The 15958-nt window shown below is 39.1% G+C and overlaps 1 protein-coding gene across 1 annotated transcript in view; it reads right to left on the bottom strand.

Annotated features, from left to right (window-relative positions):
- The window catches only part of Agbl1 (ATP/GTP binding protein like 1), a 438823-nt gene that overhangs the window by 137001 nt on the left and 285864 nt on the right, over positions 1-15958 (bottom strand). Inside the window, exon 17 of the mRNA XM_032895109.1 lies at positions 4581-4734. Within this exon, the coding sequence (XP_032751000.1) occupies positions 4581-4734 (154 nt within the window). The remainder of the gene's footprint in view (positions 1-4580; positions 4735-15958) is intronic.

Below are 15958 nucleotides of genomic sequence, written 5' to 3'. Positions count from 1 at the left end.
TTGGAATTTTGATAGGAATTGCATTGAATTTGTAGATTTCTTTTGGTAAGATGGTCATTTCTACTATGTTAATTCGACCAATTCATGAGCATGGGAGATCATTCCATCTTCTGATATCTTCCTCAATTTCTTTCTTTAGAGACTGGAGTTTTTGTCAAACATGTCTTTCATTTCCTTAGTTAAAATTAAACCAAGACATTTTATATTATTTATGGCTATTGTAAAGGGTGTTGTTTCCTCAATTTATTTCTCAGCCCTTTGATTGTTTGTCATAGGAGGGCCACTGATTTCTTCAAGTGAGTTTTGTATTCTGCCACTTTGCTAAAGGTGTTTATCAGCAGCAGGAGTTCTGTGTTAGAATATTTGAGGTAATTTATGTATACACTCATATCATCTGCAAAGAGCAATACTTTGACTTCTTCCCTTCTAATTTGTATCCCCTTGATATCCTTTAGTTGTCTTACTGCTCTAACTAGAACTTTAAGTGCTTTGTTAAATATATACAAAGAGAAGGGGCAGCCTTGTCTTATCCCAGATTTTAGTGGAATTGTCTTAATTTTGCACTTAATTTGATGTTGGCTATTAGCATGTCCTATATTGATTTTATTGTATTTAGGTATGGGCCCTGTAACCCAGATCTATCTAAGTCATTTAACCTGAAAGGGTGTTAGATTTTGTCAAATGTTTTTTCAGCATCTGATGAGATAACCATGTGGGGTTTTTTTCCTTTCAGATTGTTTATATGGTGGATTGCATTGATGGATTTTCATATATTGAACCATCCCTGCATCCCTAGGATGAAGTATAAGTGATCATGGTGGATGATGTTTATGATGTGTTCTTGAATTCAGTTTCTGAATATTTTATTGAGTATTTTTGCATCAACGTTCAATTCCTAAACAGAATGCCAATAACTCAGGCACTAAGATCAACAAATAATAAATGAAACCTACCTCATGAAGCTGAAAAGGTTTTGCAAGGCTAAGGACACCAGCAATAGGACAACGTGTCAGTCTAAAGAATGGGCAAAGATCTTCACCAACTCTACATCTGACACAGAACTAATGTCCAAAATTTATAAAGAACTCAAGAAATTAGACACCAACAAACCAAACAACTCAACTAAAAATGGGGTGTAGAACTGCACAGAAAATTTCAACAAAGTTATCTCTAATGGCTGAGAAGCACTTAAAGAAATGTTCAATGTGCTCAACCATCAGGGAAAAGCAAAAACAAAAACAAAAACAAAAAACATAAAACAAAACAAAAAGGGGGGAGGACCATGAAATTCTATCTTACACATGCCAGAATAGCTAAAATGTTAATAAAACAAAGGGAATACTCCTCCATTGTTGGTGGGAGTACAAACTTGTACAACCACTTTGTAAATCAATTTGGCAATTTCTAAGAAAATTGGCAACAGTTCCATCCCAAGACCTAACTACACTATTCCTGAACATATACCCAAACAATGGTCCAACATCCTACCAAGACACTTGCTCAACTATATTCATAGCAGCTTTATTCATAATAGCCAGAAACTGAAACCAACCTAGATGGCCCTTAACTGAAGAATGAATAGAGAAAATATGGTACATGACACAATGGAATACTATTCAGCTATTAAAAGCAAAGACATCATGAAATTTTCAGGCATAAGGATGGAACTAGAAAATATCCTGAGTGTGGTAACCAGACTCAGAAAGACATGTATGTTTTGTACTCACTTATAAGTGGACATTAGCCATAAAATACAGGATAACCATGCTACAATCCACAGACCCAAAGAAACTAAGTAAAAAGGAGGGCCCAAGGGAGGATGGTGAATTTCACTCAGAAGAGGAAATAAAATAGTTTTGAGAGGTGGGTGGAGGGAAAAATTGGGCAGGAGAGGTGGTGAGGAGGGGAATGGGGATCAAATTGGGGGAAAAGGGAGACCTGGGAATGAGAAGAGAAATGGTGTGGAGGGTCATCTCCAGAAATAGCCAGAGACCTGAGACTGGGGAGGCTCTTTGAAGTCTATTGGGGTGACCCCTTCAGAAGCTCCTAGCTGCTAAGGATATGGAAATTGAAGTGGCCAACTCCTATAGCCTGGTAGAATTTTCCATGGAGGAAGGGGGACATCAATCCACCCACAAAACCTTCCACCCAAAATGTGTTCTTCCTGCAAGATGCACAGGGATAAAAATGGAGCAGAGATGGAGGGAATAGACACCCAATGGCTGCCCTAACTTGAGACCCATCCCCTGTGAGATATCCAACCCCTAACACTATTAATGATACTCTCCTATGCTTACAGCCTAGCATAACTTTCTTTTTTTTTCTAGCATAACTTTCTGATGAGAGGCTTCATTCAGTAGCAAATGGAGACAGATGCAGAGACTCATAGCTAAACATCAAGCAGAGCTCAAAAAGTTTAGTGGAAGAGCAGGTGATAGGATTGGCCAAGCAAAGGGATCAAGGACACCATAAGACCTACAGATTCAACTAAACTGGGACTCAGAGACTGAACCATCAACCAAAGAACATCCAGGGGCTTCACATATTTGTAGTAGATATGAAGCTTGGTCTTTATGGGTCCCCTAAAAATTGGAGTGGATGCTGTCTTTTACTCTGTTGCTTGTCATTGGATAACCTTCTCCTAGCTGAACTGCCTGGTTGAGTTTGAGTAGAAGAGTACATGCTTAGTCTTGCTACAACTTGCTGTCCCATGGCTGTATGGGGCTTCTCCTTCTCTTCAGAGAAGAGGAGGGGAGGGTTTTGAAAGGGTGAGACTGGGAGGAGAGTGAGGTTTCAATTAGGATGTAAAGTGAATAAGTAAGTAATGGAAAAATAAGTTACCAAAAGAGTATCTAATTCTAGGAATTACAATTCTAGTTTCCACATATAAATGAGATTATATACTATTTGTCTTTCTGTGCCTGACTTGACTTACTTAGTCAAGGGCCTTAATTTCCTTCTGTGTTGCTACAAATACCAGGTAGAAACTATTTAAGGGGGGAGGATGGGGAGGGGAACACCCATAGAGAAGGGGAGGAGGAGGGGGAGGGGTTAGGGGGATGTTGGCCTGGAAACTGAGAAAGGGAATAACAATTGAAATGTAAATAAGAAATACCCATTAATAAAGATGAAAAAATTTAAAAAAAAAGAATTCAAAGATGGTGAAGGTACAGGATAGTTATCAAACAAAACCACAGTTCTAAGCAGGAAAACCATGTGAAAATATACATTTTAACTAACTACATAAATAGCACCCAGAACTTACTCTTAATTTGCCAGAGGATTAGAATTCCCTAAAAACCCTAAATCCAAGAAATAATTCAATTGAAAACAGAAAGAAAGCAGGGGTTGGGGGGAGATCAAGTATGAATCAGTGGGGATGATTTCTGCTGGGTATTTTTGTGATTAGTTAAAATAAATGTATATTTTCAGATATCTTTTATGTTCTCCTCTCCAGAAACCCAAGTTGGAAAACAGAGAATGATATGTATCTACTTTTTAAAACAAATAATCACTCACTGAAGCCTGCCCTGGGTTACTACCTTCAATTCCCAGGCTTGGCTCATCTGCCAAGGAGAGGGCTCTACTGCTGCTGGGAAATTGCTCTTAAATTCATAAAACACATAAGAGAATTTTTTTTAAATCCCTTACTATTCATTAAGGCATTTTAGGGCCTTGTCAAGTCCGATGGGATAATCAGCTGTTGATTAGCCAGGTTGTTAAGCAGCCATTGTCAAATGTTGATGGGGTGTGAGAAATTACATTTTGTATCTACCAGAGTCACCTGAACACCATTAGCACTTCATCAGGGAAAAATGCTATTTTCTGGGGATAAATTAGTTTGGCTTGTATTCTCTAGTCTTCACTTTCATCTTCCAAATTTCTTTTTGTTTCCTCATTCGCTTTTGTTGTCTTGCCTCACAGAGGTCTGAAGCTCATTGGTAACAAGTCAGTCAAACATATACTCGGGATTTAAGTATTAAAAGGGTGTGGTGGGTCTGTATATTGGGGTATCTTTGTGTCTGTATGACTGCATATGCATCCACATGTGTCTTGATGGCAGTGTGTTTATCTGTGCTCCTGACTTGACTTTGCTTTGAGTTCAGATATACTGGCTGCAAACTCCTACATCCTCAGACTTTCAGGTGCAGGTACTCAGGTTACCAAGAGGATTCATCAGCCAAGTCTCAAAAATTCTGCTTCCTTTTTTGCCCTACTGGCTGACTGAGAGAAACAGAACAGTGAGCATGGGAAGAGAAGAACCTGGATTAGATCCTCTGTGATTCAGTGAGAGTCTGTTTTCGATGAGAAAGGAAGTCATCACCACTGACGTCTGCTCTGTAGTCTAGCAGGTCACCTACTCTCCCTGACAGAAATTCATTTTCCACATTCTTCAACAAGAGAATGATATTAGCATTTACTCTTCATATCATAAAGAAGACTCAGTGATGCATTTCTATCAAGACAGACAAGCCCCACTCAATTATAGACCTTCTGTTCTAAAAAGGACAGTGCATTCTCAAGACTGCAGAGGGGCGTCTCAGCCAGATTTGTGGGAAAAGTGTTATTGTTTTACTCACGGAACTGTTCCAGATGCTCGGCGCTGTTAGATTCAGGAAAGGCAGTGATCGTCACCAATGGACATGGATTCCCTCCCAGCGTTTGGCAGAGAACATCATGCCGGAAGTAGACTTCCCTGCGATCGATGCTTCTTTCCAGAATTTCAAGATGAGTCTAGAACAGAAACAAAACAGACATTTGTATTATTAATATTTATCTAATAGCTCAAACAGGAAATAGCTTTCATTTTCTAAATTTCTGAATTATTGGAAGTGCTTTTGCCAACCCAACCTGCCAGATGTGTACAGAGCATTGAGTGATGAGAGGCTGTTCTTAGAAGAGGTTTAGTGGGCTGAACGGACAGCATTGTTTCTGCACGCATCTACATAAGCAATTTGTTTGCACACTGCACTATAAGTAAGAAGGCAATGACATTAAATGTTCCTCCTATCACCATAGTGCAGTTACCATAAGGACAGAGGATCACTAGAGACTGTAAGGCCCCAGAAGCACAGGGTAAAGTGGGTCAAGGCAATAATGAAAAGTTATGAGCATCCTGAAGGAAAACAAAAGGCAGTGTACCCATGGGATGCTAAGTTAACAAAAAAACTGACCAAAAACAGCTTTCTTTTTCTACTACACTTCCAGATTTAAATACTAGGTGAAGACACAACAGAAGATAGAAAAGCCACTGAACCAAGGACACCTAGTTAACAACTTTTAAGACCTCTGGTGATATTTTCACTAACCATAACAAGGGAACCACTTGTAAACATGCTAGAAATGCCCTGTGAACATCCTCTGTTTACAGTGACTTCAAGAACTGTAGAGGGCATAGTCAGCCCCACTGTAACACAGGAGTACTCGTGGATAAATATTATCTAACTTAAGATCTCAAATTTTCCCTGTAACCGGGTAGATATCAACAGAGCAAAGGAGGAACTGACCTTTTCCCTTGATGACCAAGCCTGCTAGGTAAATGAAACACACACAGAGACACACAAGTTAATCATGAGAATATATAAGATATTTGTGAACATATTATAGCAGTGTGCAGTGTAGAGAAAATGTTTATACATGGGCAGAAATATGTGCCCCAAACATGTATGTAGTCATCTATAAATATGTGTACTTAACTTTAAATTGGCACAGAGACTTTAAAACTATGATTTCCATGAGACAAGGAGTCTATCCTGCCTTATCCAGTTGGAGTTCATGTAAGTATAAGTGGTTAAAAGCAAACACACTTTTCTAGCTGCTGAGAACCAAAAAGAACTCAGCCTGCTAGCCTGGCATGGAGGCTAAAGGGTAGCCCAATCAACAGAAGAGTACAAGAAGCTTCCAGAAGCTAAAAAGGCCAAGAAAATGACCCCCTCAGGTTTCAGAAGGAGCACATTCTAATACTTTTTGGTCTTCACCTAAAGAGATCCATGTCAAATTTCTTATTTGAGGGATTTTTTTTCAATTTCATTTAAACCACTACTTTTTTTTATAATTTGCTACAGCAGAAATGGAAGATGAATATAATAGAAAACAAAATAATAAATAAAGAAGTAAAAGAGTAAAATTATGTTTTAAATACAGTTTAAGGAAATGGCATGGCTATAAATAGTTAAGTATTGAAATATTTGAGAACTGCAGAAAAATAAAATGCATTGGGGGAACAAAGAGAACCAAATAATTCTAAAGATTTGCTTCTACCCTCAAGAGGATACAGAAATTTTACCTCACATCTGTAAGCTCAATAATCAAGAAGCAGACAGGAAGGTAGCTGAAGTTGAGGGATGCAAGAAAAGAGAAAGAAAAGAGAAGAAGAAAAGAGAAGAAAGAGAAACAAAAGGTATTAGAGAAGGAAAAGAAAAGGGAAAAAGACAAAAGAAGATGAGAAGGAGATAAGGATGAAGAGCAAGAAAATCTGACCTGGAATCACATACTCCTTGAAATTGATAGAGAAGTCACCCCAGCACCTGGAGCTGACCATCCACATTCACATGACCTTTACTATTTCACAAGAGTCTTGTCCAAGAAAATAAAATAGAGCAACAATCAAGCGACCACCCAAAACAATTTGAATCTCTTTCCTCAAAACCATTGTCCACGAATCTGAGACAATCGTGCCATAATCCTTACTTAATTGTACCTCCATCCCCACATTAAGTCACGAGCCTTTAAACTGGACTTCAAAGTTTCAATGAGTATCCCAATGTTACCCTTCCTCCTTGAAGAAACTCTCAAGATTTTGTCATATGTTTTTCACCCTGGTCAAACTTACATAGGATGTAGGTGAATAAGTTCAAGTACCAGGGCTCATGGTTCCCTCAGGCTGACACAGTACCTGTGCACTCAACATCATTTCTAGGACCATGCTACTCCATCATAAATAATGGGAGATCAAAGGAAGTTGCTCTGGGTCCAAAGACATCAGCCAAATCCTCTCCATACATTCTGACCAGTCACCTTCTCTACATTCTTTCAAACAGATGGAGTTTACTCTTGGTAAAACCTTGTCTCATGTATCATGGTTTTTATTATTGTCATCATCATCATCATCATCATCATCATCATCATCATCATCATTATAAACCTGATACTACTGCCTTTCCTTTAATAGGATGGAACTTGGGTCTGTTATTAAGTTTATTCTTAAAGAGTGTGTAATTCCATGTGAGTATTTATGTGTAAATAACCCTATCATACATGTGCACGCATGTGCAGGCACACACATGCGTACACACACACACACACACACACACACACACACACACACACACACGTCTTGATTTATACTTCTCCCAGAAGAAATAGATTACAGAAGAAATGAAGTTTTCTTAGGGCTTGATAGTAGTAAGGCTTTAATCCAATAGTCCTGCATCTGTCAAGTTTATGGTCATGAGCCATTAAACAAGTTTTAAACCAAAACAACTATCAAAAAACTAGTCCCTAAATAATATATGACTTTTAGAAAAAAAATGAAAGCAAAATAGATACATGGAAGAGGAATAAATTAGACAAAATAATGCTTTCTATGCATATACATAGCAATACTTGATTCCTGAATATTTAAAAAATATCATTAAGCAGTAGAGCAGGAAGGCTAAGTGAGAGTGAGAGCAAGAGTCTCACTGTGCTTGCATTCTGACTTCAGTTTTGAAGAAACAGTTATCCTCATAGCTCAGTTTTTCATCTTTGAAGTATGTATTATAATGACATTTCCTACGTCATACATTGTTTGCTAAACTTCAGGAGTAAAACCTATGAGACATATGTCTATTACCAAGTGTCACCAGCTTAGGATCCCAGCCACTGACAATTTCAAAGCCTGTCTGCTCTACAGAAAGTTCAGTTGTCAGTCTGAGCGACTTAACAAGACTCTGTCTCAAAATAAAAGATTTTTAAGAAGTATTTCTTTTGTAGCTTGGGATTCTAATGAATCGCATTATTTCCCCTGCCTCCCTCCCCTCCCTCCAAACCCTTCCCATGTACCCTTCCTTGCTCTTCCTCACATCTATGACCTTTCTTTTCATTAATTATCATTATGTGCCTGAATATATATTCCTAAATATAATCCCTTTGATCTGTATAACGATAATTGTAGGTATGCTTTCAGGGCTGATCATTTGATATCTGATAGCCAATTGGTGTTCTTTCCCACTGGGAAAGATGATTTCTCTAGCTTTCAGTGTTCCTTGATTGTCTGTAGTTCTTTGTGTGTGGTCAGTACCTTTTGGGTTCTCCCTGGCCACATTGGCATGCCCACTGTTCCGGTTCTGGTTCAGGTCATGTTGGTGAGACTTAAAGGTATAGTTTCTGAGATTATTAAGAGACACAATCTCACAGAAAACTCCTTGATCCTCTTCCCTCAATGACCTTCGAGCCTTAGGTGTGCAAGTTGTATTGTAGAGACATCATTTGGAACTTGGCTCCACAGCTCTGTGCTTTGGTTGGTTGTGTTTTTCTTTAATGGTCTCTGTCTATTGAAAGAGAAGTTTTCTTGATGTGGTTTGAGGATTATGGTTATTGGGCTAGACCTTGGGGAAGGGTGTATAGGATCTGGCTGGGTACAGAAGTTGGATGAGGTGGGTTTTTAAACATTTTTTTCATTTCTGTATTTTGCCTATCATGTGCAATGCCCAGGACTCGATCCCTCTCAATCCCTGGAGCTTTGCATAAAAATTAGTTATCTAAAATTAAATGAAAAATTAAAATGAGGTCTGGCGAGATAGCTTCATGGTTAAAAGGGTGTGCTGCTCCTGCAGAGGACCCAAGCTCCATCCTAGCTCTGTGAACCACATCAAATGGTTCACAGGTCTGACACACCCCCCTCTATTAGTAACTTCACTCATGTGCACTCACCCCTATACAGACACATAGGCAAATATGCCAGTTTTTATGTGCCATATATAAATACTAAATGCTGCCAGTTATTGTTAGTTGAGCAATATTAATTTCAAGTGTGTTACATTTAAGAACGAAAACAACTCAAAGAAAATATGGTCCGTGTTGCACAGGAAAACAAAGCAAAGAATGAAACGAAGCACAGAAAAGAACATCTACTCAAATGACAGCTATAACCAAATATGTCGTAAGCATAAACAGGTTAATCAGTCTTATTAAATGACAGGAACATTCAGATTTCTGTTTTAAACATTCCAATGCATGTTGTATATAAAAGGTACTTTTGAAAGCAGCCCGGTGTGTATGAGAAACACTCCTAAATTATCTCTTTATTTTGTTTGCCTGTACTCTAACATTTTAAGGGAGAAATATTGAATCTAAAAGGAAACGTAAACATAAATTAAAGCAGGCAAGGCAACAGTAATATATGGCAAAGTCATATTCCAGATCAAGTGCATTAAATGGGATTTTAAAATCTTATTTTGATAAAGGGCACCATTCGCAATGAACGTATAAAACTCATAAATCTTAAGAATCAAATAACATGGCTTTGAAATATATAACACACAACAGCAAAAAGAGAAAAATGACACTGGGAGTGGGAAATTGTAAAATGGCACTATAGACGTGGGTAAACACGTGTGGCGAGAACAGTAATACAGAACAGCTGAGCAGTGTAGCCATTTACATAGTTGTCTTAGCATGTTTTATTTAATTATTCTCAAACATCCGTGAAATTAGAATAATAATTAGTCACATATGAGGCTATTAAAATTCAGCAAAAAGGAAAATTATATAAACCTCATTTTCTGATCATTATTAAGAAAAATCGGAGATAAATTAAAAATGATTTTCAAATAGCAAAAACAAAACAACAATTTGAAAAAAGAGAAAAAATTTCCCCAAAGAAGCTTACTGAAGTTATTTATATGCCAAAAGGAAAATCAATCTTAGGTTACAAGTTCAAACCCTGTTGTGAGAGTTAGCTGTGTATGGGATGCAGACTAATATTTGGGTGTTTGCTTAGCATTTGCAAAAGCAAGAAACCTGACCTACAGCCTTCCCCAAAGTGTCAGCAGTGGGATGTTAACAAATGCGGGACTCTCTAAGGAGCTGAAGGTAGTAAGCCATTCATAGCCAAAACACTGGAAATGGTGAGAAAAGAAACATGAAAGTAGCCCATGACATGGGCCTTCTTAGCTATGGACACAACACATGCACTGCAATGCTGAGAATGAGGACTGGCACTCAGTGCTTCATGAATCTAAATGGCCACTGGATTCTCTTTTGTCTTTTCTTTCCTTTCCTTTTCTTCCTTTCCTTCCCTTTCCTTTTCTTTTCTTTTCTTTTTTCTTTTCTTTTCTGTAAAGTTTACAGGAAGGCTTGCAAGATGGCTCCGTGGATAAGGGTGTTTGCTGCCAAGCCTGAGGAGCTGAGTTCAATCCCAAAGACCCACATGATAGGACTAGGATGGAAAAACCAACTCTTCCAAACTGTCCTATGACTTCCACATGTGCACAGTGGTCCATATAAGTACATGTGCATGCGCGCTCACACACACACACACACAAACACACGCATGCACAGTAAATAAATATGTAATTTAAAATTTAAAGATTTAGGAAATTGGAGTGTTGCAGAATATATTTTAGGAAATAGGATTGTGCCAAATTTTTCTGTGAGTCAGAGTCCCTCTTGTATTTGTCTCTCTTATTTTATTATGGACACAAGGGCACACTGAGATGGACTGGGATGATTGACAGCCTGTCAAAGAAAAGGAGTAATTTTGTGGCACAAATGACTCACAGAAGTTTAGTCCCTGATACCAAACAATAAAGAGTAAATGAAATGACAGGGCTGCAGCACAGCTCAGTGATAGGACACCAACAACTTGACAAGAGGCAGTGCAGCTCAGTGGAAAAACACCAACTCGGCAAGACTGCATGAGACCCTGGCTTTAATAGTCTGCACTACCAGGTATCATCATAATAATAGAGACATTAATAATAAAATCTGAGTTTTACAACTCAGATATGGGAGGCAAGATCAGCTTTCCATTTGTCTATGGAGTTGCTTGTAAGAAAGTCAATGCTGACAAAGACGTCACCATGCCGGGGAACTTGTCCCTCACAATGTGCCTTGACCTGCTCCCAACAGCAAATACAGGCTCAACAGGCTTGAATTCTGTCCCTTTGTATTACACGTGTAATTTTCACTGCCATTACCACCCCCCCCAATATCTCATGTACTTTATCTTAAGCTCATTCCCATAAACTGTGATCTTTTTCCATAGCTATCTCCCCCATTCACCACTCAATGAAATATATGTCCCTCTGGAATTATCATCTAATGTGCACCAAATTATCTACCACCTCCAACTCCAAGGGGGTTGTTTTGGCTCTAGTCACACAGACAATGACTAGCGGTCAACCAATAAAAAGCTTCTGCCAGATTTCCCTTTGCTCAGATGGCTTTGTCTTGATCTCCAGCTGAATGTTCCCACCTCGGGTCCAGAAAAGGCTCTCTTAATTGGCTATTGTTGGGATCCTTGATGGTAGAAGCAGAGCCTATGAATACAAGTGCCAAGTGAAGCTAATTAGAGCCCCGTGGAAGCCACAGGGGTGGGTTTCTTTGTGAAAGTGGCACTGAGTTCAAAGAGATTGCAGCAACACCCTGAGGGGTTGACTTCTTAAAGAGAAAGCCCTGTCTCCAGGAAGATCAAGCTGATAACCTTAGCCTGGGGCCACATCCAGAGCTTCTCCACAGAGTCCTTGGGCTTTCTTAATGCTTCCACAAAAGCCATTCCCTGACCTCAGCAGGTTACTCTGCTGATGGCCACTTACGAAGCACCAATCTCTGGGAAAATTATCTTTTCTTGTTGTGATTCCCTTAGAACTGCACTTTCTGGTGCCCTAATTTGGGGGTGGGGGGAACCCACCCCCAAGCACAAGGCCTATTTTATTTTTGCATTGCTTATTCCCCTTGACACTTCAATACACTCAGCAGATAATCAGAGCATCTCATCACAAGAACAAATAACTAAAAACCTTTAAGTAAAAACAGAAGCTAGAGAGCACACTGAAAGTTCCAGACAAGCTTTCTCTGAGTGCCCCTGTCTGATAACACCAACCCACCTAACTTAAAGGAACTTATCTGTGTTTTGTTCCCATGATGCTGCTAGCTAGTGCCCTGTGAATACCTGGGAAACATTCTACCACTGAGAGGTACCCCCATGCTCAAGGAACTTACTTTAAGAACAAGATGGACATTTGCCATTTATAAAGAGAAGAGTGTTTTGATATCGTTTATTCATTAAAAGGTAAAGATGATAAGTAACCACTATGACTAGGATATCCGTAGCCTTGTATTTATTTCCCTGTGCTCTTCTCTTTGATCTTTAAATATTTTCCATGCTAGCATAGATTATGGAATGGACAGCTAATGGCTCTAACAGAGAAAAGGGTTATCATAGAAACAACACCAGTGCTCTAATGCTCACCAACTAGAATTGATTACTGAGGTAAGCACTTTTTAAAAAAAAAAGATTTATTTATTTTATGCATATAAGTACACTGTAGCTGTCTTCAAACAAACCAGAAGAGGGCATCAGATCTCATTTCAGGTGGTTGTGAGCCACCAGCTGTTGGCTGGGAATTGAATTTAGGACATCTGGAACAGCAGTTAGTGTTCCTAAGCCCTGAGCCATCTCTCCAGCCTGAGGTAGGCCCTTTTAAATTTTCATCTATCAATTATCTTATATTCATAACAGCCTATATAGCAATGACACTTTGCTTCCACTTTCCGAGTATAAAAAGTGAATGAGAAAAAAATTTAAAGCTTTGCCCATAGCTACAAGCCAAGGAAACAGAGGGCTAGACTCATCTGATTTCCAGAAATCATCCTTACATTGTGACTCTTGTGGTGTAAAGTTTCCTGGGAAGATGTCACAAGAGACATCTACTCCCCAGAAGAAGAGAGGGCGCCAGCAGAGCAAAGAAGTGTGTCTTGCTCAAGGCCAGCATGGCAAACCAGTTAATTGGGGCTACTCATAGGTATAGTGGTGACTCAAGGTAGTGGTGCCACTGGAGTGTCCCCAGTCTCAATCAGTCTTCTACTTCTTACATACTAGCATCCCCAAGACCACAGGTACCAACTGGTGCTAGAGTGAAGTCAAGTCTCAGACAAGGGTAAGGTTGTTCTCGCTCATTGATTAGGGAATTAACAGCTGCCTTACTAGTGTATCATGGACCTGGTGTCCCCATGGTGTTTGGACAAGGTGTTGCACAACCACCACACCAACTATGCTTCATGACCACCTAAACGAATATCCCACTGGGAAGGCACAACAGCTCCAGACGCCTGGCATTTTTTCAGCTTTTTTGACAAAAGCCTGTCCTTCCAACATTTCTTGGCTCCTTCATATCAAGACCCTGCATCAGCATGGGCATTTTGCTTTGGCCCATGCAAGGCTAGGTCTCTGTCTATTGATTATGTGACAATGCTGATTTATAGCTTGCTGGTTGCATCTTTGATCTACCATATGGAAGTCAACATTTCCCATTTGATGTCTCTAAAACTTTCCATTATTCTGAACCCTGTATAAAACAGAAGGCATTGTCCATACAGAATTCTTCTCTTTTCTCCCTCCTATGTCCCCCACCTCCCTTTTCCTTTTCCCACTCTGTTTTTCATCTCTGAAGATGGTAGCAACATTTTCTCCACTAGGTATAAATATCAGGACCAAAACTCAAAACTTCTGCCCCATTGAACCACTACACAGAAGCTTTATTGAGCTCTCCCAATATAGGAATCTCACCAATCATCCTCTTCCTTACCTCTTGCCAACTTATGCAGGTAGAAGTTTTCAATGAAACTCCATGGCCTCACTTCCTAATCCACCAAATTGTCTTGGAGGCTCATTTTTAGCTAGGACCACTGCTCCATACAATCCTCCCCTCACAGCATCTTAGGACTTTAACAGTCAAGCAGTTGTTTCAGTTACTTCTATCACGATATGGCTGATCTAACTCCTTGGTTTACTTCAGAATTATAATATTCTATTTCCTTGCCTTAGCTTTATTTTAATGCTGTAATTTGGATGATTATACAACAGAATTGCCAGCAAATATCTGGAAGATAGCACTTTGAAAGGACCAAATACTAATTTTCTTATAAGAAAATAGTAATGTTTTTAAAGTTTCAAAATTATATTCACAGCAAAGATATCCAGCATACAATACTCAGCTATAAAAAACTGTTTGAGGGGCTTAAACATAATCTTGTTGTAAGAGATTTACAAATTGTGACTCCCACATGAAAATTTATTTACCACCCTTCAACATAAACCTCAAGTCACATACAGTTAATTCTACCCTTGGGACATCATTCACTTCAGTTTGTCATTGATCAAATGGAAAAGAACTGTTTTAGGACACATCCAAAAATAAAAATTACCAGTGTGTGTCCCAGAACCAACTCATTCTCTTGAAGTGGGAGGAAGGGTTTCACAAGTGAAGCCAGAGTCAATTACACTCCTAATCCAGAGAGGACAAAGGCCATCAGTCATTGGAAATGTGAAGCCTAAAGTTGAGAGTATCTTTGTCACTTTCCGGATAACAGATTATCTTTTATATACTATTCTGCTCATTTAAGAGGAAGAAGCCTCACACACCCCTCCTGTGACTTTTCTTATTAACTCTTCTCAAATGTCTATAGTTGATAGGAAAACAAGAAAACACCAAACTTCAGTTAGCAATCTTATCTCATCTAGCTAGCCAGCTCCATCTCTTCTCCCAAAGAAGGGTCTTCATTGCTGGTGCTTTTGTCCCCCTTGATAATGAAATTCTTTTTCCCTAGATCCCAATCACTTTTCTGGTGTTTGTAAGTCATAAGCATTAAACCCTGTGCTTTGGTCAGACAAGCCTCTAGGAAGGAAGTAGCCCAGAGCCCCCAAAGCAAGGTGGAAACCCGATATTCCTGTCTTTGAATCAGCTTGTAGACACTCACCAGAGTCTATCAAAGACTCCTAAGATCAGAGCTGAACCATATTTGATAAAAACTATTAGTATTCAGTGGAACCACATCCACAACACTCAGGATTTCAGATAAATCCTTGAGTCAGTTATTTAAACTCTGCCAGCTATATTATCTATCTCCTCACAGAACCCAATAACTATATATACTTACAAAATTTAGCAAGCTGAAAGTTTAGTGGCTACAGCATATAATAACAAGCAAGAACACAAACCTGATTCCAGAGCATAGAATTTCACTGAACTCATTCTATACTTCTAGAGTGGACTAGAAAGGCCACAGGGATTAACATAAAAGACCAGTGCCCTGTTCCCCACTTTGCCACTAGTCAGATATGAGACTTCTCAGTCTTAGTTTATGCATCTATAAATGTTACAGGTGAATAAGACAAGCTCCTGGACTCCTTTGAATGCTTATTGTTCATTCTACCAAGAATCTCCTCAGGGTCCAATGTAGTCTAACAAATGTGTACACATTATGTTAAACATAAATGCCCTACACCCATGTTTCTTCCTCCAATGGAACAAAAGCCAACATGTATGCAAAAGTGTGCCTCCTTTCCTAATGCAGTGCTTCACTGTCAAGATCATAAGTACAGGGGAAGACACCCATGAATCCTGCCTGTTGTGTGTCCCCAAAGGCAGCAAGCATGTCATACAACAGGCACGGCTTGTTTCAGCATATTTTGAGATGTGCATGCCTAGATTAACTTCATGTGTTCTCTAAGGGTGATACACAAATAATACTAGTTGTGTTTCTTCTGCAATCTGGAAAACAGTAAAAATATCTCTGTAGGCAAGACAACATATGGAAAAAAAGGACAGCTGCATTTTTATGAAGGGCTTAGCCAAGTGGTTTAAGTGGGCCTGCTCCAAGAGATTTTTATTTATACGAAGAATTCCCTTTGAACGGTTGTTATCTTCTCCTATTCTTTATCACAGTCTTAAAATGAAAATGGTTCAACCTTCAA

The sequence above is a fragment of the Rattus rattus genome, chromosome 2 (assembly GCF_011064425.1).
Source record: "Rattus rattus isolate New Zealand chromosome 2, Rrattus_CSIRO_v1, whole genome shotgun sequence".
NCBI classification, from domain to species: domain Eukaryota; kingdom Metazoa; phylum Chordata; class Mammalia; order Rodentia; family Muridae; genus Rattus; species Rattus rattus.
Note: the sequence above shows the minus strand (reverse complement) of the source record. Positions and strands in the feature narration are given on the sequence as shown.